Consider the following 25899-nt stretch of genomic DNA (forward strand, 5'->3'; position numbering starts at 1 on the left):
ATTGCTCACTAGTCTACCCCTAGCATTGGCTGTCTTCTGTTTGAAGTACAGCCAATCACAGGCTCTATGAGCATTGGTATTCATCCTCATTTGCTCAATCAAAAACAGCAACAGGAGAACCATCCTAGCTTCTAGTCAATGACAGTGCACAAGGCTTCACTGAGCCTTGGCCTGATGCTGATTAGCTCATGCTACACATGGATAAGGCAATCACATTGTAATCATATGTAATAATTCAAGCACAATTAGCAAACATATAGATAACTAAGAACATATGCAATACTCAACTGTTCACTGATAAGCACTGAAATTTGAAGTTCATTAAAATTTAGCTCAATTCTCTACTGGCTAGTCCAGAGAGATATACAGTGTCCCCTACACATCACAAACACAATTTATACCCATTACATTTTTTTGGGTTTTCCCCCAATTTTCCCCCAAAATCAGTAGAACTAGGGTTTGGTGAAATTGATTTACCTACTGTTGATGAGATACTCGCTCCATCTCGTCGACCCACTTTCTCCTGCTTCTTCTCGTTCCTCCATGCTCCAATTGTTGCTTTAATCATCACTTATATCCCCAATTTCTCACCTAGGGTTTCAGTGAGCAGAGAGATGAGAAATTGGAGAAATTAGTGATGCTAAAGAGATGGTACGTGATGGTGATGATGGGCTTAGGTAGAGTAGAGTTGGGGAGAAAATAGTGGAGTGATTTGGGGTGAGGTGGTGGTGATGGAGACGGACATGGGGTGGTACGGGTATGGTGGTTCTGCAGAGGGGGTGATGGAGGAGATGGGTTCGATGGAGAAAGGGGAAGGGTGCGTTTGTTTGGGTGTAGGGTGCTCGGCTTGGGTGTGAGGCGAGTGTATCGAGTTTGATGATCTGCGACGCTGAGCCGTGGGATAGGGAGATGAAAGATCAATCGATCGGACGGTGAGATGAAGTGAAGCTTGTAGCGACCGCTGGATTATATAATACAACAAAATCAACGACGCCAGATGGAGTTAGGTGTTGTAGTGTTAGGCGGAGATATCAAACTTCGATGCACAGCAAGGGAGCGACCGTCGGATGCTTCTGAGAACTGATCTGACGGCTGAAGACGCAAGCGGGTATGGATTTGGGTTTTAGGCTTTTGGGTATAGAATATGAGTTTGGGCTTGGAAAACCTTGAGCCCACTTCTTCTTTAAGAACAACTTTCTTCTTCTTGAGCCCATTTCCAGCTTTTTGGACGTGCGCTCCATTCTTTGCGGCTTCCTTGCGTAATTTCTCCCGGCTTTTCACACTTTTCTGCTCTTTTGCTCCGCAACTCATCCAACTTTATTTATTACCTAAAAATGCAAAATTAAGTAAAAAAATATTTATTCTTGAAAACAATGAAAATACAGAATATGGGATAAAATGTAGAATTAATGCATAAAAGATGAGTTAAATGCCAACAAAAAGGGATAAATATATACATATTTGGCACTCATCAAATACCCCCAAACCTGAATTTTACTTGTCCTCAAGTAAAACAAAACTAAGGAAATCCTAACTATACCACTGTCGCTGGTCTCTCGAATGCATTTAGCGTATGCACTAAGCCTTTTAAACCACTAAGTGTCCCTAGTGGACGAGTTGAAGTCTCGTGAAGGTTTTTAGAACGTACCTACAAAGTTCTAGGTCAAAATATAAGCTCAGATTCCATCAAATGTGACATGTGCAAAACAGTTTAAGCTCACAGCAAAATGGAGATGTCAATCTAGCTATCGAAGGCACAATCCTAGCACTGATAACAAAAAAGACATGTGATAAGAGTGTAAAGTGTATCTACACATGTGTAAAGAAAGATCTGAAGTTATGACTACTAATCACCAAGAGATAGTTTCTCAGGCTAAGAACTGAGGTCGAAATCTAGCTAGCTGTCCGGACTTTACGAGAATTGTGAATGAGTTGGAGGTATTTCACAATTACTCGCGTTGTACATCAATGGCATACACCCTCCTTGCTTATTACAAAAACAACAAAATGACTCTTTACATGACTCTTATTTACATTGACTATTCTCTTTTTATTTTGGAACAAGAGATGATGGAATTGATAAATACTTGATTTTTTTTTTTTTTTCTTTTTTTTTTTTTTTTTTTGAAGGAAACACTTTTGATACATATACAAAAGGAAACAAAAATTACATGACACTTTGCAAGAGGTAGCCCTTTTTGATGCACCCAGTTAAATTCGATGGTTGTCTTTCTTAATGTAACCTCCACCTTCTATCCCAACCAACCAAAGAACAAGCTAGTCAAGTTTCGTTCAGTATTCTAAAGTGATTGGCAATCGTAACTTCCTATCAAACACCTTGAAGATCGAGGCCATACATGTATTGGTAGATCGTGCGCGTGCAAATTTCTTATCACTATGTGAATTGTGCTAGAATCAGGGTGCCTAAATATCTAGACTAAGACTCCTAATAAATACATATTTGCACAAGAGTCAACATTTCAAGGTAAATGAGCTCCATTTTTATGATTTTTTTTTTTTTAATTTTTTTTTTTTTTTTCAATTTTTTTTTTTTTTTTTGGAATTTTTCAATTTTTTCAAAAAAAGAAGGAGTTCGTTTTCAATTATGGCAAATTATCATGGTATCTACTCTATACCCCCAAACCTAAACTAAACATTGTCCTCAATGTTTCAAAATATGGAAAGAATTAAAACAAATATATGAAGAGGAACATGCTGAGTAGAGTAAAAGGAGAGAGAATACCCGATTGTACGGCGAGCTCGATTAAAACTCCGTTATTCAAGGCAAAAATCCATCATATTAGGAGTCACAATGGATGAGCACAAAATATACACAAAAGGAAATTTAACTAACACATTATCTACAAGAAAATTTGGTTTTTAATGGGATTGGACTTTTTGGAAAAAAATTTGGTTTTGTTGGGAAACATTTGGTTTTGATGGGAAAACGAAAAATTTTGGTTTTTAGGGAAAGATTTGGAAAACTTTTTGGTTATTTAGGGAAAGAGTGGACCAGTTTAGTCCACATAGACTGGGTCCTCCAGGTTGGTTGTTTCAATGTCGGGTGGAAATGGCTCAAGGAATGGCTTTAATCTCTGCCCGTTGACTTTGAAAACGTTCTTGTTGGAGACATCCTCCAGCTCTACAGCTCCATGAGGAAAAACTGTGCGTACTAGGTACGGACCCTTCCATCTGGAACGCAGTTTTCCTGGAAAAAGATGTAATCGGGAGTCATACAGCAAGACTTTCTGACCAGGAGTGAAGGATTTGCGTAGAATACGCTTGTCATGAAACATCTTCATCTTTGCTTGTACAGCTTGGCACTGTCATAAGCCTCATTTCTCAATTCTTCCAACTCGTTGAGTTGAAGTTTCCTTTGAATTCCAGCTTCGTCCAGAGAGAAAGTTCAGCTCTTTGATTGCCCAGTAGGCACGATGTTCTAATTCCACAGGTAGATGGCACGGCTTTCCATACACTAGACGATAGGGGGACATGCCAATTGGTGTCTTATAAGCTGTTCTATAGGCCCACAAAGCATCATTCAATCTCAATGACCAATCTTTCCTGGACGGGTTGACCGTCTTCTCCAGAATGTGCTTAATTTCCCTATTAGACACTTCCACTTGTCCACTAGTCTGAGGGTGGTACGGAGTAGCAACCTTGTGAGTTATGCCATACTTGCGTACTAAAGACTCAAAGTACTTGTTACGAAAATGTGAACCGCCGTCACTGATGATAGCTCTAGGGGTACCAAAACGTGCAAATATGTTCTCCTTTAGAAATGAAAGTACCACCTTGTGGTCATTTGTTCTGGTTGCTATGGCTTCTACCCACTTAGAAACGTAATCAACTGCGACTAGGATGTACAACTTGCTGTCAGACATGGGAAATGGACCCATGAAGTCTATCCCCCAAACATCAAAAATCTCCACAATCAAAATGGGGTTCAATGGCATCATGTTTCTCCTCGAAATGCTTCCTAGCTTTTGACAGCGTTCACAAGCAACACAATAATCATGGCAATCCTTGAACAATGATGGCCAATAGAATCCACACTGCAAGATCTTTGCAGCGGTTTTCTTGGCACTGAAATGGCCTCCACATGCTTGGTCATGACAGAAAGATATCACATCTTTCTGTTCAGTGTTGGGGACACATCTCCTAATGATTTGGTCTGGACAGTACTTAAACAAATATGGGTCATCCCAAAGGAAATGTTTGACTTCAGCCAGGAATTTAGAGCGGTCTTGTCTCGACCAACGTGAGGGCATCCTACCTGTAGCGAGGTAGTTAACAATATCAGCAAACCAAGGAAGGTCTGAGATAGACATCAGCTGTTCATCTGGGAATGATTCTCTAATCAGCTCACATTCATCAATAGACTCTAAAGTTAATCTAGACAAATGATCAGCAACCACATTCTCACAACCTTTCTTATCACGGATTTCGAGATCGAATTCCTGTAATAAGAGTATCCATCGAATAAGGCGAGCTTTAGCATCCTTCTTGGAAAGAAGATACTTCAAAGCCGCATGGTCTGTGTATATGATGATCTTAGACCCTATCAGATAAGATCTAAACTTGTCTAATGCGAAAACGACGGCAAGCAATTCCTTCTCGGTAGTTGAATAATTGAGTTGGGCATCATTAAGGGTTTTGCTAGCATAGTATATCACATATGGTAGTCTATCAACTCGCTGTCCTAAAACAACACCACAGCATAATCAGAGGCATCAACACATAAGTTCGAACGGAAGCTTCCAATCGGGTGGTCGGACTATAGGAGCGGTGGTGAGAAGGGTTTTTAATTCCTCCCATGCCTTCACACACAAGCAGCATCGAAATTGAAGGCAAACATCTTTGGAGAGAAGACTGCACAGAGGTCTGGAGATTTTGCTGAAATCTTTGATGAATCGCCGGTAAAAACCAGCATGACCTAGAAATGATCTGATCTCCTTCACAGAGCAAGGTTGTGGTAGATGTTGAATGAGGTCAACTTTAGCTTTATCCACTTCAATTCCTTTCTCTGAGATGATGTGTCCTAGAACTATTCCTGAATTCACCATAAAATGGCATTTTTTCCCAATTTAGAACAAGGTTCTTTTCTTTACATCTGGATATCACGAGGGCAAGATGCTTCAAACATTCGTCAAACGAGGAACCAAAAACAGAGAAATCATCCATAAAGATCTCGAGAAAACTATCTATCATGTCAGAAAAAATGCTCATCATGCAACGCTGAAAAGTAGCAGGTGCATTACACAACCCGAAGGGCATACGTCTATAAGCAAACGTCCCAAATGGACACGTGAATGTAGTTTTTTCCTGATCTTCCGGAGCAATGTGAATTTGGTTATAACCGGAAAAGCCATCTAGAAAACAGTAGTGACTGTGTCCAGACACACGTTCTAGCATTTGGTCAATGAAAGGGAGCGGGAAGTGATCCTTCCTTGTTACTGTGTGTTCAACTTCCTGTAGTCGATGCATACTCGCCATCCTGTGGTTGTACGAGTAGGGACTAATTCATTCTTGTCGTTCTGAACTACAGTAATGCCTGACTTCTTAGGCACAACTTGAATGGGACTAACCCATTTGCTATCGGGAATTGGGTATATGATACCCGCATCAAGTAGTTTCAGGATCTCTCCTTTGACTACATCTCTCATGTTAGGATTAAGTCTCCTTTGCATTTCCCTCGATGGTTTGGCATTCTCTTCAAGGTTAATGTGGTGCATGCAAATGGTGGGACTAATTCCTTTGAGATCTGAGATGGTCCATCCTAAGGCCTCTTTGTGTTCCTTAAGTACTTCTAAAAGCTTACTTTCCTGTTCCGTGTCTAAACATGATGAAATAATGACAGGTAAAGTATCAGAAGAACCTAGGAATGCGTACTTCAACGTACTAGGCAATGTTTTCAATTCAAGCTTGGGTGGCTCAACAATGGATGGAATAAGCTTGGAATCAGAGAGTAGGGTGGTTCCACTTCATATTTCCTTTCAGTGACGTCCATTTGAGGTACAGATTCGAGCAGAGATAGGACGTCACTACAGTATGCATCATCATAGGAATCAGGGTTAAAGTTCTCCATACATGCTTGAAAGGGGTCGACGGATAGAATGTTAGTCAACGAATCTTGCATTAATCCTTCAATCATATTAACTTCATGCACATCATCATCATCAAGATTCACAGGTTGTTGACTAATATCGAACACATTCAATTCTACCGTCATGTTACCAAAAGACAGTTTTAACACTCCATTCCGACAGTTGATCGCGTTGGACGTAGCCAAGAAAGGACGTCCTAAGATGACAGGAATGTGACAGTCTGGGTTTTGTACAGGTTGAGTGTCTAAGACAATGAAGTCTACGGGAAAATAGAATTTGTCAACCTTGATCAAAACATCTTCGACCACTCCACGAGGAATCTTGACAGATCGGTCTGCCAGTTGTAGAGTGATAGATGTTGGTTTCAACTCCCCAAGACCTAACTGCTCATAAACAGAATATGGCAGTAGGTTAACACTTGCACCTAGGTCTAATAACGCTTTATTGACCGTGTGTTCTCCTATAGTGCAAGAAATTGTTGGACATCCTGGATCCCTAAACTTGGGTGGAGTTTTGTTCAGAATGATGGAACTCACCTGCTCAGCTAAGAAAGCACGTTTTTGCCACATTGAGCTTGCGCTTTTGAGTGCACAAGTCTTTGAGGAATTTGGCATAAGCAGGGATTTGCTTGATTGCTTCAAGAAAAGGAATGTTGATGTTGACTCTCTTGAACAGATCTAACATCTCATTGTAATGGGTACTTTTCTGTTGATAGATCAATCTTTGAGGAAATGGGGCAACAGGAAGATGAGTTGGCAAAGGGACATTCACAGCAGTAGAATTGTCAGATTTTCCAACTTGCTCAGATTCTTTGGTTTTCTGGGGTTGTGGAGACAGTGGAATTTGTATCAGATTCATTAGGTTCGCCCACGTTGTTCTCGATGACTTTACCACTTCGGAGGGTGGTAATGGCATGGATTTGATCAGGTGAGGTTTCAGTGCAGGATGTTGTGCCTGTTTGAAATATCCTCTTTGGATTTTGTTGGGGTTGGCTCGGAAGTTTACCCTTTTCTCTCTCACATATTTGATCCATCTTTTGATCTAGATTTTTCTGACTTTGCATCAAACTCTGGAACATTTCCTCTAGGGTGGATAATCTCTTGTCGGTATTGTGTTGAGGATATGATTGTTGTTGAGAGTTTGATTGTTGTTGAGGGTTTCTCGGGTGTTGATAACCTTGATTGTTCTGATATCCCTGATTGTTTTGATAGCTCTGATTGGGTTGAGATGGTCCTCCTTGAGTGGGTCCTTTTGACCATGAAAAGTTAGGGTGGTTTCTCCATCCTGGATTGTAGGTCTGTGAATAAGGGTTATGCTCTGGTTTTTGAAACATGGCATGTGCCTGTTCAAGCCTAGACTCCTGGACTGCAAGCAAATCTGGACAATTTTGGAATTGATGGTTGGGGTCGTTACAAGCAGCACAAACAGACGAAGCGACATGTTCTCGGAGAGTAGTGGTGGAAGGTTTTGAATTTTTATGTAGTTCTAACTCTTCTAATCTCCTAACTATTGATGCCATGTTTGCTCTACCCTCAAAATCCGCTTCAATCCTAAAAGCCTTTGCTTCGGATGTAGTCTTTCTGGTTTCACGGATGGATTCCCACTGTTGCGTCTTTTCAGCTACTTCAATCAAGAAGTCCCAAGACGCGTCAGCAGTTTTATCTACGAATAGACCATTACACATCGACTCAACCGTTGTTCGGGTGGACACATCTAGACCTTCATACAAAATTTGCACAAGTCTCCATTTTTCAAAACCATGATGGGGACATTGGAGCAATAATTCATTGAATCTCTCCAGGTATCTAGCTAAGGTCTCACCTTCTAATTGCACAAAGCTATTCAGACTTTGACGAATTGTCGCAGTCTTGTGGTTCGGGAAAAACTTTTTGAAAAACTCCTTTATGAGGTCATCCCATGTCATGATGGATTGAGGCTGTAAAGCATAGAGCCAGGCCTTTGCCTTATCTTTCAGGGAGAAAGGAAAAAGCCTTAACTTCAGGGTTTCGTCGGTCATTTGAGTGAAACGCAGAGTTCCACAAATTTCCTCGAATTCTCTCACGTGGTGGTACGGGTTTTCATTCTCAACACCTCTAAAAATAGGAAGCATCTGTATTGTGCTTGATTTCAGCTCATAATGGCCATTAGCCTCGGGCAGCAAAATACAAGAAGGTTGACTGGCTCTAGTTGGGTACATATAATCCTTGAGGGTACGTGGTTCTCCCATTGTTTCTGGTTGATCTGGACTGTCTCCCTCAGAACTTAGAATTTCGATAGGTTCGTCTGGGTTAATTCTAACAAGTCTGTTTGTCTGGTCTCTGTAGGTCACAATCATGTCCTAGTAGGTACCTTAACTAACATGTTGGTCAGACAGAGCAATCGGAAACAATTTGGCCCACAAGGGTTATGAAGATTTGGTTTTGAATGGGTTTTGGTTTAAAGAAGGGGTTTTGTTTTTGGTTTAAAAAATTTGGGCTTTGAAAAAAAATTTTGAACTAAACCTAGCATAAATTATCACAACTCATAAAAGAAAAAATAAAAAACAATAATAATAATTAAAACAAACCCATAAAAGAAAAAAGAAAAATAAAAGAAAAATAAAGAAAACAAAAAAAATAATTACAGTCCCAAATATAAAAAAAGAAAAAGAAAAAAAATTATTACAATCCCAAATAAATAATTAAATTAATTATTACAAGCCCAAATTTGAATTTAAATGAGGCCCAAGTGGGTTAACTCATGGGTTAGGCTTACTTGTTTTTGGAGGGAAGCCCAAAAATAGGCTTTTAGTCCCCTTTTAGTTGCACAGCCCAGTTGGGCTTTAGGATCGTCCTAAGCAGCTCACGTCCAAGCCCAGCAACAGGTGGAGCAGAGCCCAGCAGAAGCAGCAACGAAGCCCAGCTCACAGAAGACCACGAGCCCAGCAACAAAAGGAGGCAGAGCCCAGCAGCACTTGGTGAAGCCCAATTCAGAAAAGTACAAGCCCACTAGAAGAGGGCAGAGCCCAGCAGCTTCACTTCAGTTGGCAGCCCAGCTTCACTTGGCAGCAGCAGTTGCTTTGGTTCACCAGCAGCAGCAACAGCAACAGCAGCAGCAGACTTTGGCTTGGCAGCAACAGCACAACAGCTTGGCAGAGAAGGCACCAGCACCAGCAGCAACAGCAGCAACAGCAACAGCAAGCACAGCAGGCTTTGCAGCAGGCTTGGCAGCAACAACAAATAATGCACAGCTCCAGCAGCAGTTAGCAAGTGAACAAGATAGCAATGAACACACACAACTATGCAAGCACAACAAGGCCACAACAGCTATGAAAACTTCAAAAATATGGCAGCCAGCTCCCCGGCAGCGGCGCCAAAAACTTGGTGTGAAATGAAGCACACAAAACACTTGCAAGTATACAAGGTCAAGATTTATAATATGATGAGTGGGGTTTGTCCACAGGGAGAGGAGCATATAAGAAGTCTTCCTAGGCTAAAATGGTGACAATGCACTATGGCAGTGAGCAAAGCAAGGGAAATGGCATGAACCAAAGATGCAAGGTAAAGCAATAAGAAACAGTTAAGAACCACAACAGGGAAAGATAAGAAAAAGAACCAAGGCTTGGAAGCCAAGGGCAAGGGCAGGATTGTGCACTGACTTCAGTGCACAGAAGCTACAAAGTGCAAGAAATTAAAAGGCAAGAAAATTAACTGAATTGCAAACACACAGGACTGAAAATGCAAGTTTCTGAGAGGGAATTGGTGGGTAAGCCAAGGCTTATGATCCACCTTGTGTCCTAATCAAATGACATGTTTCTAGGTTATGTTTGTTCCTAAGCATACATGTAGAAATGGAAAACACCAAATTGCTCACTAGTCTACCCCTAGCATTGGCTGTCTTTTGACAGTACAACCAATCACAGGCTCTATGAGCATTGGCATCTCTCATTTGCACAATCAAAACATACAAGGAAGTAACTATCCTAGCTCATTTACACTTGACAGTGCACAAGGCTTCACTGAGCCTTGGCCTGAAGCTGATTAGCTCATGCTAACCATATTATGGCAACATACATACATTAACATAGATAATTCATACACATTTAGCAACATATCAGATAACCAAGAACATATGCAATACTCAACTGTCACTGAATAGCACTGAAATTTGAAGTTCATAAAAATTGTAGCAAATTCTCTACTGGCTAGTCCAGAGAGGTATATAGTGTCCTTCACACACTTCACACAACACCCATTTATACCCAATACACATTTTTTGGTTTTCCCCAATTTTCCCCCAAAATCAGTAGAACTAGGGTTTGGTGAAATTGATTTACCTACTGTTGATGAGATACTCGCTCCATCTCGTCGACCCATTCTTCTATTTCTCTTCCTGAGTCATCTCCCGCTCCAATTGCTGCTCTAACATCAACTTATATCTTCAATTTCTCACCTAGGGTTTCAGTGAGCAGAGATGAGAAATTGAGGAGATTAGTTGATGTAAAACGTGATAGTGATGATGGGTATAGGTAGAGTGATTTGGGGAGAAGATAGTGGAGTGATTTGGGGTGAGGTGGTGGTGATGGAGACGGACATGGTGGTGGTACGGAGTATGGTGGTTCTGCAGAGGGGGGTGATGGAGGAGATGGGTTCGATGGAGAAAGGGGAAGGGTGCGTTTGTTTGGGGTGTAGGTGCTCGGTCGCTAGGGTGTGAGGCGAGTGTATCGAGTTTGATGATCTGCGACGCTGAGCCGTGGGATAGGGAGATGAAAGATCAATCGGACGGTGAGATGAAGTGAAGCTTGTAGCGACCGCTGGATTATATAATACAACAAAATCAACGACGCCAGATGGAGTTAGGTGTTGTAGTGTTAGGCGGAGATATCAAACTTCGATGCACAGCAAGGGAGCGACCGTCGGATGCTTCTGAGAACTGATCTGACGGCTGAAGACGCAAGCGGGTATGGATTTGGGTTTTAGGCTTTTGGGTATAGAATATGGGTTTGGGCTTGGAAAACCTTGAGCCCACTTTTTCTTTAAGAACAACTTTCTTCTTCTTGAGCCCATTTCCAGCTTTTTGGACGTGCGCTCCATTCTTCGCGGCTTCCTTGCGTGATTTCTCCCGGCTTTTCACTGCTTTTCTGCTCTTTTCGCTCCGCGACTCATCCGAACTTTATTTATTACCTAAAAATGCAAAATTAATTAATAAAAATATTTATTCTTGAAAACAATGAAAATACAGAATATGGGATAAAATGTAGAATTAATGCATAAAAGATGAGTTAAATTTCCAACAAAAAGGGATAAATATATACATTATTTGGCACTCATCACCTTACTAAGTATCTTACGAGGACAGGTCCCATGGATCTCTACTAGGAACGATCCTATGGATCTCTAGTAAGATCGATCATTAATTAACCAAATATGCATTTTCGGTTTGTCACTACACCAAAAATGGACTTTAGCAACTGGCACTGTTGCAAATCGAGGTCGCAACTGCACTCAGTTGTTGCGAAAGGGGGCGATGAAAATTTTTGCAACGGAAATGTAGCTGTTGCGAATTTCAAGTCGCAACTGTTTTAAGCTATTACGACGCAAAAATTTAGCAACAGAAGTTGCAAATTCTTAACTAAGTCAACGAAGACTGACCCAAAAAAGTCGCGGTAAAAATTTAGAAACAGCCTTGAACTATTGCTAAATTTTTGCAACAGAAAAAAGAGAGAGTCATTCTTCATTGACCTAGTCAAAATCAATCCCCCTATTTTACATGGAATACAAGTGGTTCTTACCTACAACTACCCTGGTTCAACAATTCTTGTGATTCAATCTTTAATAACTCATATTCAACATATTTAACTACAATATCTCATTATTGACATATACAACAAAAATAATAGCTAGATTAGATTTGCTTTGCAATCTATCAACGCATCTGACAACATAATCATTTCGATAAAACACAAATATAAACACGTGTTATGCCACTTTTAATTTTCCGTGCTATGGAATAGTAACATGGTAGTGGAGTTCAATAATGATTCTAATATGCACATATTGAGGTCAATGACTTAATAATTTTGCTCCATCACTTATTCAATTCCACATCTTTCAATATCCTTCACAAAACTTACTTTATCTTTGACACAGTTAAATCCCAGTAAACTATTGTAGCATATATATTATCTCTCAATTGAGGAGATAACCTCCTGAAAGATTATGTGTATGCTCCAAAGGTTTGCTGGAACGAGAAGAAGTCGATCCAATATTGTATATGACAAGGTAGGTCATATGTTATCACACCTCAAAAAATTGAAGTTGTTTCTCTGCAATCAACTAGTTTAAACTATCGCAAGTGTAATAAAAATTAAGTCGAAAAGAAGAAGAAAACTAAACTTAGTACTATGAGACTTATAAATGTAGTTAAATTGATACTATTGCAGCTCTCCTTGGATTCTTCATGTTACATAGTGAACTGGTGGATCGGTTGTAGTTCAATAGCTAACTAATGTAGCTGTCCTTCACAGTGTAAATGTAGTTAAAGTTCAAGCTGCGCAATTGAAATTTGCTATTCATATGATGTTGACAACAAGATAATAAAACAATGATCAGATTTGCAAAGTTATGACAAGCAATTAATATAAGGTAGAGATATAAGGATGAAGATCAAACAAAATCAATGAAAACTTATCTTTTTTGATCAAGAGAGTAACCATACCTTGTCTCTTCCGCATTAAAGAATATTTTTCAAGAAGAAGTCTTGACAGATGATCAACATTATAGGCTCTAGCAAAATCTACATTATCCATAACATCAGCACCATTCCATCCAAACCAGCAAGCATCCTCAATTCAGCATCACTAATCCATGGTCTATGCAAAGCTAGAATGTCCAAACACACGCTTCATATGTGACTAAATCAAACAAAGCTCCATCTGTCAAATTCCTGAAAACAAACAGTTAACAGTTTAAAAACAACCAAACATGCTGCAATAATCGGTATGTAACACAATCAAACGAATCTTTAGTATGAACACCACTTACAAACTTCAGCAATTATCACTACCTACACGAAAACTTTATATGCAATAGAACCCAACAACACCACCTATGGGCTCTACTACAAGCAAACAAACAGTGCATCAGAATTGAACTCGCTGGAAAGGAAAATTAAAAATTAACATAAGACTAAACATCTTAGTTACCTGAACATTGGTCTCCCTTGCAATCTGGATGTTCTGCAAGCCCAACCTACTGAACTAAACATGCATTCAACTGAGTAGTTCAATGAAAATCAATAAAGTCGCGACTTAAAAGGAAGAAAAAACCCCTCATATAGGATGATATTAAATATATTTGGTTAAAAAGGAAAGTTCACAAATGTCGGCATAGTGTCTTGAACATGTGATACAATCTAATTACTTAACGTTCAAGTATTTTCCTTGATACTCAAGGTGAGATCCCAAAACTGAAATATTTTTAATATCTTTTTGATATTCATATGATTTATGTATCCCAGATGATAGTATGTCTCTTGTTGTTATATTAGTAAAGTATATGTTGTATGCTAGCTAATATTAGTTTTCATCCAAGAGAGATTTCAGTACATGTGTTGGACTACAGTTGAAATTTTGACAAAACCGAATATAAACATTTATTGAATATCTTTAGTATTTTCGGATTTGGTAATTTATTGTTGTCCAAATAAGCCTTGGCCTTTACACTATAAATAGTGGAGATTGTATTCTTATAAACTCATCTCGCGACACACTGCCCAACTATTTGTGTGGGAAGCCCACTGGTAGTATTTTCATAAAACTCACTGAGATAGAAGAGTATCATAATTAGGTGAAATCTTGTAATTGGCCTTCGTTGGGATAAAGATAGTAGTACCGTCGGCGGGAAATAAATCATATTGTTATTTTAGTTTTTGATTATTGATTTGATTGACTAACGTAAAAGTTGTACCTGAAAGATCTAGTTGTTGATTATGTGATCATTCTCTTCTGATATAAGGTCACTCGAACTAGCTCAAGGATCGACGATTTCAGATCTGATTAATCTACTCAAGATTTGAAGATATGACTAGTAATGATCTATTGTCAAAAGACTTTGTTTTGTGTGTGATCAATCATTAGTGGGAATCAAGTTTTTTGTACAGGTACTTTGAAGATTATAAAATTTATTTTTCGTATTCTGATCTTTGTAATACTTCTTGCACAATTGACTGATTGGGATCCGAAAAGTAGTTCATCTTAATAGACATCAAGCTTATTGTATATATCGCCTATCGATATAGTTATTTCTCTTAGAGATATACTTGGATAGTTTTCAAACTAAGATTGATTATTTCGATAGTCTTTGTCTTAGTTGATCTGCGACCAACAAAGGAATATATATTGATTAAACGGAAAATCCTCTGTACTTAACTTATCTCTGGTTAAATTTTTGAGATTGATAGAGAGGATACCTATACAGATTAGTACTTTAATTTTTCGGGTTATGATCCAAAAGAGTTGAGTTGGTGAAGTTTTTACAGCAGGTGAAGCGACTAGAGATGGTGGACTCTATTTTGAGATTCGCGTGCGTGTACCAGATTGGTTATAGGAACAGGGTTAGTTTACTTGGTCTTAACTATAGGAAGTCATTGTAGTCAATTTCTATAGCGGCTATGAGAGTATTAAACTGGATTAGGTCCGGGGTTTTGGCTTTGCAGTTCTCTCCGTTAACAAGAGCTTGTGTGTCGTGTGATTTACTTTACTTTACTTTCATTTTATATTTTTTTTTCCTTTTACAACTAAAGTAAATATACTTGTACGTTAATTAGAAACTTGGTAGCATCCCATAAATTGGTTCGCTTTCAAACTTACGCTATATACCAAGTCTTTTGATATCTGTTTTCCTTTATATACAAGGTATGCCTGTGTAAGTTGAAATCGAAAATACTGTGGAGTACTTGGTACCCTCGTCATTTCACTATTTCCAAACTAGGGAAGTGAAATGTATTGGTGGTATGCCACCATCTCTTGGATATACCACTAGTTAGAGCCATGTTGTTAAGCTTTGGTAATCAACTTTAAACATTGTGTCAAACCCACAATTATCGACAATTGATCTAGTATGGTGATTTTTCTTTTTGATACACGAAAGTCGGTCCCAGGATCCTACCTGAACCCATCCAGTCGGACTGGCACCACTGCCATATCCAACCCTCCATAACCCATAAATATTTACATATAAGAGGAGTGTTTCATGACATCTCCAAACTCTTGAGCGGAAACTCAAGCTAGCATGGTGATTATCGCAAATAATCCTATACAATTTACTAAGATGGCTTGTACTGCCTTGAAGTTTTATTATCCTATCCCCATAAATTATCCATGAGGCATTTAAACTTATGATCGCTATTTCCAATCGACGAAACGGAACGTGTAGAGCGTATAATGCGCTCAAAATTTCTGAGTATCTCATTCCTACAACAACATATGTATTTATATCATCAAATTGGAACACATTCACATCAAAAAATCATTATATTAGACTCATTTCATACTTTTCAACAACGATTCTAGTTTCGATTTTTCTATACATGATATTTGGTTCAATCAACATTTAACACCAATAGAATAGAACGTCATAACCATTAAATTCAACACTTATCAACAACATCACAAAACATGTAATAGTGATGGATTTTTAACTACATTTTTCTTTACCGTTGTTATTGAGGTAAATACAATATAACTAATAAACCTAATATCAGGAATTTTGTGATTATGAAGAAAAAAAATTCAATAAAAACCATATTAGAAGAATAACATACCTTTGTTGATTTTGTGGATGGAATTTCGAATCGAAAGATGCAATAAAATCACCTATAGTTATGGAACAAACTCCTTGAATTTGAAACAACATTCAACCTAAAACACCTCCAAAATCAAAAGTTGGAAGTAAATGAGGATAAATCGAGTTTTTCCTGTGCGTTTATACCCTCAATAAGGAAACTGACAAAGTCAGCCCTGAACACTTTGACCTTGAGTTTCCGTTTTTGACTATGCTGATGGAAACTCCATAGAATTTAGCCAAGCGAAAAAAAAAATCTCCTATAGGGGGCCGCCTTGTTGCTCTTTTCTTACTTGGCCATATTAAAGCTATTGCCAAGCAAGGTTTATTTTAATAATCACATCCTAGCCTATATTAGTCAAATAATAATTAAAAAAAAATATATTGGTCTAATTCCTATTATGAGTATCTGCATAAACTCTATTTTTATGTATTTCACTTGATTCATTTCATCGATCATTCATTTTACTTTATGGGGAGATGAAAAGATGTTTTGATTCGATGCAAGTTGTTATCTTGCAACAAGACAATTTAGTGCGCATGTTAGGCGACGTTTTATACTTCTTGATAAATGAAGTGTCAAATTGCATTAAAGCTATACCACATTGGTATGTGAGGCTGAAGTGGTTAACATTAAAACATGACATTCTTGATTCCCCCATGAGGATTGTAGGAACTACATGGCAGAAGTAAGTCAATGAACTAGCAGTTAGTGATCCCGAAACTCTTTGCTCGTGTGGGTTCCGGAAGCCAAAAGGGATGAGTCGAAGTCCGGAGCATCTACTAGGAATTGGTTAATAGTAGGAAGTTCGTGTTTTTTTTTAAAGTTGAATTTTCTTTTCTTTTTTTTAATATTTCCTGATTCTAAGACTTTAAGTAGACATCCCTACTTATTTCTTACGTTGGAGCTACTAACTACTTGGTGAACCCAAAGTTCATTGCGAAATTATCCGGATCTCGCAGGCAGTCAAGAAAGTAAATGAAAATCAAAAGATAACATAAATGCAGGCCTGTTTCCCTGTTACTGATCCTGTTTCGCATAGTTTGATGCCTTAGCAGCCAGCTTGCCTGTTTTACTTTTTGCAGAATCCTATCAGTAATTTATTTCATAAATATTAATCTATAGACTAAAATCCGCACATTTCAAACATTAAAGACCGCAACGGCGCCACTACAAACCGTCACCTGGTTTCTCTTCTTTTGCCTGTACAAAATTACGTATATAGCAAGTATGATATTCTAATACACCACTGTCGCACATTCACACTGAAAAGCTTTAAATCTTTGTATTAAAACACAAGCCGAGGTCAAAGTGAAGAAGACCCAACAACATGAGTTGGACTGGTCACTTAATTTCCTGCCTTGAAACACCATTACTGCCGCCATCAGCACCACTAATACTGCCACCCAAGAAAACCCAAGCAGCAGTAGCAATACCATAACGGCCCATCCGAAAGCATTCCCGTAATTCGTCCAGGTACTCGTTCCGACTTTTACTTCAATCTTATCATCAATAGATGTTGTGGAATCTAAAAGATCGATCCTTCCATCTGCAAATCAAATTATTCAAAACGAATGATGAAATTAATTAATTGAAATTTCTTTCCAGACAGATATCATGTGGGTGTGTCGTTCACATAAAAAGTCGAGGTTAAACTTTGGATGAGACTGGTCGTAACAAGTACGTACAGTCAACAAAGACCCTCCCTCTAGTTTTTGTAACTTATGGTAAACAAATATTTGAAGGGGTAAATTCAGCGATGGGTAAAATCAGGCGATGGGACAACAGAGCTGTCAACCAAATACATGAGAATCAATGTTTCTCTCTAGGACACTATATGAGTCTTCTCCTTTCTCTATCTAGCTCACTGTTTATACATCACCAACAAACAAGAATTCCAGATTCTCCCCTTTCTTCCTGCAAAAAAAGAAATCTACTTCACTTTTTTTTTTATTGATATTTGTTGTTGAGAAATTAAAGCTATTGGTACACACTAGTGTCAGTGGTCATTAAAATAAACAAAATGAATGTCCACGTACAAATGATACATTGGATACATTATTGCCTTTTGAATGAAAGGTGCGGTAGGGCAGTGTAGGTTTTCACAATCAAAACACACAGTTTTTCAGTCAGGTTTTGTAAGACTCGATTGGCTCTCTCTCCTTATTCTATAAAAAGAAAAATAAAAGGTTTCTACAAATATTATTCATCCATCCATCCATCCATCCATCCATGTGATCCATCAGTGTACGTGAAAACCCTAGCAGCTCAGATGATGAAACTATAGCTCTACTAGCTAGCTCTAGCTAGAGTTGTTACAAATAAAGGGTGATCAATCAAAAGTTCTGTAGAGGAAGTAGTTTATTCATCTTCATCATAAGAAGAAAGAAAGACTAAAAAATAACTTATATAGTTAGCTTGTTATCATCATCTTTTCATTTGTCGGTCTTAATAACCTTCATCATCACTATTGATCACTATCTTCCATTTCTACATCTATACAGTAGCTAGATCTAGAAAACACCATGGGAAGATCTCCACTGATCAAAAGATGAAATTCATTTTATTAGGTAGCTTTTCTGAAATCAAAAATATGAAACCATTTTGAAGTTAAAAGATCAGAAGAAGAAGATAGCTCGGTCTCTCCAATTCATCAGGTAAGTTTTCGTTTTTCATCGATCTCCAGATTTCTCTTTTGAATTTGAATATTTCTCTCTCAATCTTTTTTAGTAGGAGAACAAAAAAATGAAGAATAACCAGATTGATCTTTATTAAGAATCATCATTTGTCAGTAACATTATCGTATTATTCTATGTGAACTAGCTAGATCACTACTAAAAGAGAAGACAGGTTACAGTTACACTGTTTCAGGATCCAAGAAAATCACCAAAAACAGAAAGAGGAAAAGAATATCATTAAAGAAGCTAGAAAGCTAGAGAGAGAGAGAGAGATCATTATCATATCATAACACAAATTCATGGAACCAATAGGAGATAGCTCTAGTTCAGAGAACAACAACACCAACAGCAGCGGCATGATGATGATATCATCTGCATCGACATCATCCATGGCATCATCATCATCATCACCTCCAGCTCTAAGTAGATATGAAAGCCAAAAACGTCGAGACTGGAACACTTTTGGTCAGTACCTAAAGAATCACAGACCCCCACTCTCTCTATCTCGTTGTAGCAGTGCTCATGTTCTTGAATTCTTAAGATACTTAGATCAGTTTGGGAAAACTAAAGTTCATAACCAAATCTGCCCTTTTTATGGACACCCAAACCCACCAGCTCCATGTCCGTGTCCACTTCGTCAAGCTTGGGGAAGTCTTGATGCTCTTATCGGACGCCTTCGTGCTGCTTTCGAAGAAAATGGTGGCAAACCTGAAGCGAATCCTTTTGGTGCTAGGGCTATTAGGCTTTACTTACGTGAAGTTCGTGATTTACAATCAAAAGCAAGAGGAATCAGCTATGAGAAAAAGAAACGGAAGCGTCCTCCTCCTACACTTCATCAACAAGGTTCGTCATCATCGGCAGCTGGAGTGTTACCAATGCCACCTTCAAGTAGTAGTGGCGCCAATCAGTAAGCGAAAATTGCACTATCTTATTATCCATCATCATCAAAAACATCATATGGTGATGCGGAATTCTATCTCTGTATTAGTTAATCTCTCTTTAGATTCTTGCCCTAAAACTTTTAGTTTCGTCAGAGTTAATTCACTCTAATCTATTTCCATTTCCTTGAATAATGAAGCATGTTTGAACCAATCCTAACTTATCAATCTAGCAACTATTAGTTAGTTTATGCATTTCTTTTTATGTTTAATTTTTTTGTTGTTGTTGTTGTTTGTATTTCGCTATTTCTAGTTAATCTTATTGCAAATGTTGTTCTTAACTTCATGAAATTCAATTACCAGTGTGGGCTAGTTAGTACTTAAAATTCTTACTCATAAGTCATACAAATTATTTGCCATTGAATTGAAGTATACTCTTTATAGTGATCCATATATAATCTCCTTCCATTTGGAATATCTCACTCTGGCAGTGCTTCCTTCCTTCCTAGCTTAGCCTATAATCCACATGCCAGTACTTCGTGATGGCTGATGCAATATTATATATACAGAGGATGCACTTGATAAAGAGTATCCTGATCACACAATATTGTATGGTGAACCCTGCCTGAACGGCCGTACGGGTTTTGGCTAGTTGTTGAAAAGAGGGTTATTAGCTTGGGGGTGTTATTGATTTTTTATGGTATGGAAATCAAGTTTCTCAAGTAATTGCTGGAATCAGTCGTAACATGTTCAAACCAACATTTTCGTTTTTAAATTTGGCTGCCCAACCAAATGCATTAAAAACGTGATCACATTGTGGACTGGTAAAACAAATGTTGGAAGTCAATATCCCGATCTTAACACAGTTCACATTCTTTGTTGTCGAGAAAGGGTGGACAATCTGAGTGCTGTAATATGCCATGAGGGATGGCCTTAGCAACGGAACGAGAATGAGGATACAGTTATGTAGAGACGGTTACTACTAACTAGTGCCACTTTTAGGTAATTCAGCATATGCAGCAATTGCTGATAGTTTTGGGATTCGTCCAGGTCGAGCTTGCTCAAATAGTTAACTCAACAGAGGGTGAAAGCAAGGATATTATCTCTACTGTAAATACCGCAACCTCTCGCGTGTCATTGGAGAATCAGGAATGATATGTTATAACTGACATAGAAGCTCAAGTCACTCCTTGAATTATGTTCGAGTTTATCGAAAGATAAGCCAGGCTTAGCCAACATTGTGGCTCTAGACCGTAGTAGGTGTACAACAGAAGAAAGTTACAAGATTCTTTGAGTGTAGTCCGCTAAGAAGAATACATTGACCTAAACCTTCATGATGCTCATAAAACTGAATCCAATGTCTTTCATGTTTTTCATGTTTTTTTCACCAGAACTTTATTATGGGTATGCTAAGAAAACCCACATGTCTGAATTAGCTAAATCCCTCGAAAAAGTTAATTATGCCGGTACGAGATAGTGATCACACTATTTGTTTGACGACCACACATTAACAAAAACAAGTCAGAAATGCAAGCAACACAGAGCCATTTAGCTTCTATGTTCATGCAGGGTGAACACCAAATGGGAAGTTGTGTAGTTCCATTGTCATATGGACCCGAAGCAACAGGCTCAACAAATACCCTAGCAAGTACAGTACTTGCTGCTATAAACTCCCCATAAACATCTGCGTCAAACTCTTTTTGACTTGGCATCAAAGGTCGTCTTTTTTTAAGAGTTTAGTTATGTTCCCGTTTTGACTTAGGTCATCAAACACCCTATTTGGAGGAGTACTGTCCGGGTAAAGTTTTTCACCGACACCAAATATATGCAATGTGTACAACACACGTGTGCGCATACTCTTGTCGAGTATAATGCAGACTACATGGAAAACCAAACCGACATGGGTACGTATACTTTGAAAAGCTTTGTGTTGATATGCATCTGAGGCGTGATTAGATGAGGGTCTGCATCCTAGTTAGTAATTTCATCGAATGCATGACCACACCACACTACTGTCACTGAAGTGTGACTAAGGCCGTAAAAATTAGAAACAATCAAATAAAACTTGTGAAAGGACACTACTGGTAAGTAGCTCGGGAAGCCAACGTATTTTCCGGGTATATATTTTATATATATATATGCGGAAACAGGAAAAAAGGAATTTAAAGGCAGACTAAACAAAATGTACAAAACTATAAGGAACTAAGCTTTCAATGTTTGGCTCACAGAGGCAAAAGAAATCGAATGTTGTTAGCCTACTTGCTTTTTAGAATTAAATCAGATTTACCACTATCTCTTCCTCCTCTTTCATGTTTATGGATGACGAAAAAAGAGACCGTGTTAAATTGCTTCACTTCTTCCCATAGATGAGAAAATACAGTGCATTTCGTGTTATTCAGGATAATCACAATCCTTAGCTAATCTTGCAACTTGACGTGTCCATATATCAATAAGATTTAGGAGGTGCGATAGTAGACATGTCGCCCCCTAATTATTGTAATTACAAGGGAGTTAAACAACATACTTGGTTATGGTGTGGACGGGTTCCGCCCTACGCACGCACCGCACCGACAGTTCTAACTTGATCATTTCTGAACCATGCTGCAACGCTTTCTTGAGCTCTTTACATGTCTATGTTGACATTCTTGTCAAGGTTTTTTTTTTTAAGGAAGAAAATATCAAGGTTGTTATGGAGTATTATTAAATTCTATGAGCGGTTATCAAACTCATGTGATTGAAGCATTGTTTTTACTTGATAATTGGTATTTTCCGTGAAGTTTGTGTTCGGACAATTGGCCATGATATTAATAATTATACCATGCCAACTGTCGGAATTTAAAATCATCTACATGTTAATTTCGTGGAAGCAAATTAGCGAACAGAAAAGTTTAAATTTCTCGGTCGATAGCTCTATGAATTTGATTACAGTATAGGATGGGAGAAAAAGAACCAAACAAATGCAAGTCATAAACAAAAGCAACAATAAGTAAAGTACTTACGGATTTAACTTGGTTTAACAATATATACAATGTATGTATATTGTCTACATCACTAAAACGACTACGATCTCTTTCTTTATTGTAGAACCACCAATTGAAAATTACACATATGATTGACTAATCAATCCATCGACTCACCACAATGTGAAACATCTCACAAACGCTCTATAACTCTAAAGTATAGTCTTCACCCATATGAGATAATGTTTACCGTATTATCTACCACTACGAGATGATCTTCTCTGCATACCCCCGCATAAATTATCGTGGACACCTTCTTCCCAATACTAATAATTTACTCCGGGCAACACCAAGATATTAATATATCCATATGAATACTATGTAACAACATGTCTCTCAACATCGATAAGCATTTCATAAGCACCATAATAATATAATCCTTCCACCAATAATGGTCTCTCACATACCACCCAAGTAGTGGGATGAATTCCTCACATTGAGAACTCCATTGAAAATTCTATAACTAGACACATAATCTACGCCTCATTAAATAGTGTGACTTAATTCCCAAGTATTAGCCCCATTAGACTAGGAAACCATCACAACTAGGAAGCCCATCTAAGTATGAAAATTATCCAAAACTAGGAAACTTAACGTTTCCCTACAATTCAGCATCTCGTATCATGCATTTATGCATGAGACAAACAACATGTTATCCCTTCATCTTCTGAAAACGATTGCATTAAATGATGTCTACATATCTCATTGCAAGGAATCCAACCGAACGAGTTTATTCAGAATGTTCGTAAAACCTCCAGCAAAAGAGAGTGAATCAAACTTGAACATTACCAACTCACGACTCAACAATCCAACCTATCGGTGATCGTACAAATCTTCACCTCAGCGAAAATTCCTCAAGTCGATCGACAAATACAGAGGTGTCTCAACAACCATCATCATATAATCACCCGTATTGAGACATATCTTGATCGATCCTTATGTTCATAATTCCATACTGATCGACACCATTCCAAGTCTATTGCATGCCAACTCAATTGGACATATACGATTAACTTGATTATTGAATTTAGTTAGAGCCATTATGTGTCATTTGAACATTTCCTTTCCCTTCAAACTTGCTCCATACCATGATCCCATCTCCATCTTGGCCCTCTTTGCTCCACCTAAGTTAATGTTCCTTTCCACTGAAGCCACTAACTCAATGTGCACATTTTACCCATGAGGGATGGAATTCATAACTACTCGATCAACAAATGAAACTATTACAATAGCCACATAGCTAGCATCTTCCTAAGTGTGTCCTTAGCAGAACCAAACAACGAATCCCTAATCTCCATCAAAGTCAATTTTTTCTCCAAACAACTAATCACACACTAACTCATTTCCATGAGCATGTCCACCAAAGTGAGCTAACGGGATACTTCATGTTATTATAAAAAGCCAACTTTCATATTAGCTTCTAAGAAACTAACCATCTTGTATGTATCATTTCATATTGAGCAAAATCAAACTTTGCACTAAATATAACCAATCCATGGACCAATGCATGTTCTGAGATCATCTCTACGAGCCTTACTTTACCAAAGTCCATCTCACATTGGATCATAATTCTACGTCGACCATATTTACCAATTGAGTTTTACTTTTCCTAAAACCCCATCATACCATTACTATTATTATATACATACCAAACATGTCCAGATTCACATAGACTTCAATACCTCACGCACTAATCTTCTACACCAGTACTTAAACAACCTCAACGAGCTCTGACAACAAATTTTTACTATGGGATTGAACATAATTAATGTCAATCTAATCTTTTATCAATTTCTAAGCAAGCATGTAGTTTCAGCTTCATGACAATCAACAACATATTTCAGACTCGGATAGAACTATGGTACTGTCGCAAAAATTATGTTATCACCTTTGTAAAAAATCATAGAGTCACAGATTCTGTCTTTTGCATATCCCTTACACAATCTTGCTTCACAAGTACATCCACATTTCGAATATAATAATTTATCCTTTACACAAAGACCCAATCCCACTCAACCATATTTTGAAACCTTTGAAAACTTCATCAATATCAAAGAAATTCAAGACGCTGATGTGTCATCTTCTCGTGCTATGTAAAGTAAAAAATGACAGAAACTATATCGTTGATGAACAAATTTCTCAAAATAAATCTCTACCTTCATCTCTACATGCTCTGTCTGTAACACCCCGGGTTCTGTACCAGGGTCAAACCCATATGAAGATTCGAACTCAAAGGGTTACAGTCAGAAAGAGACTTAAGCATATATATATATATATTTTATACCAAACATAATTGAACTTTATATAACATGAATTCAAACATTTAAATTCGCTAATCATCCTTAAACAACATTTCAACAAACATATTCAAATTACATTTCAAGTAATACAATCAATAAGCTAACTTCTTAGTTTCTACTTCCAGCTTCCATAAAATCTACAAGAATGTCAATAGGGTGAGATTACAGTTCAGTATAATATATTCCCATTTTTAAGAGATGCGAGGAAAGTATCAACCAATCAAAGAAAACATACAACAAGAGATTTCAGCACAACTTCAAGGATTCAATTATATAGAATTTAATAACATTTTCAACAAATCATATAATATAGATTTCAACCCACGGGTTCACAATACCAATATTTCCAACAAACCAACCAATTCAGTTTTTAACTAATGGGTTTACAATATCAATAAGTTGCACGAGTTTTTTCAGTTCTTGGCATGCCAATCCGCTTATCGGGGTAATTCTGATAAGCTGCATGAGTTTCCTCAGTTCATGTCATGTCAATCCGCTTATAGGGTCATTTCGATTAAGTTGCACGAGTTTCCTCGATTCGCGTGCACCATCATTCAAACAAACATATCCATTAACTTATAAGATATTCTAACAATACTAGTGAAATATGGCATATCAACATAAGACAAAGAAGCAATGATGAATTCCTTTCAAACATTTATGCAAATAAGAATAACTCTACAAACTGCAGATTTCGTACATCATATGTTTGAAGTGATCACTTGATCCGAGCTTCCTAAAACTTTACACAGACTTATATGACAATCAAATACAACTTATCCGAAATTCACAGCACACAAACGGTTCAAATAATAAATATTCCATTTTACAACGTCATTCTAAAAATTGGCTGATTATATAATATTACCAAAATATTCATATTAAATTCATAATAATCTGCATTTATATATATACAACTTTTGTTAAGTTTACAACTCGTTCTAAGATCATCACAGTTGTTGAAACGCAGTCAAGAACAGACAAAGCGAACATGTCTAGAACTTCAGTACATATCACTCAAATTAAAACAAACATTCAACGGTGAACATGCAGTGGATTAGGGTTATTTGTTGTATGGTACTTAGCTTTTGACC

The 25899-nt window shown here is 37.8% G+C and overlaps 1 protein-coding gene and 1 pseudogene across 3 annotated transcripts; one reads left to right on the forward strand and one right to left on the reverse strand.

Annotated features, from left to right (window-relative positions):
- Positions 1 to 3419: 3419 nt before the first annotated feature.
- LOC113291211 lies at positions 3420 to 17378 on the reverse strand (annotated as a pseudogene).
- Positions 17379 to 18154: 776 nt separating this feature from the next.
- LOC113285973 (protein LIGHT-DEPENDENT SHORT HYPOCOTYLS 4-like) lies at positions 18155 to 19728 on the forward strand. 3 transcript variants are annotated; one of them, XM_026534703.1, is made up of 2 exons: positions 18155 to 18586; positions 18753 to 19728. In XM_026534703.1, the coding sequence occupies exon 2, from the start codon at positions 18907 to 18909 to the stop codon at positions 19516 to 19518; it is 612 nt and encodes a 203-aa protein (XP_026390488.1). In that variant the 5' UTR covers positions 18155 to 18586; positions 18753 to 18906; the 3' UTR covers positions 19519 to 19728. The 3 variants fall into 3 exon arrangements, with proteins under 3 accessions (XP_026390488.1, XP_026390489.1, XP_026390490.1); XM_026534704.1 differs by having other exon boundaries at positions 18757 to 19728; XM_026534705.1 differs by having other exon boundaries at positions 18787 to 19728.
- The last annotated feature ends 6171 nt before the right edge of the window (positions 19729 to 25899 follow it).

The sequence above is a fragment of the Papaver somniferum genome, chromosome 6 (genome assembly GCF_003573695.1).
Source record: "Papaver somniferum cultivar HN1 chromosome 6, ASM357369v1, whole genome shotgun sequence".
NCBI lineage: Eukaryota > Viridiplantae > Streptophyta > Magnoliopsida > Ranunculales > Papaveraceae > Papaver > Papaver somniferum.

Coding starts and splice junctions, on each gene's coding strand:
- LOC113285973 (XM_026534703.1), top strand. CDS start 18,907: ATGGAACCAATAGGAGATAGCTCTAGTTCAGAGAACAACAACACCAAC.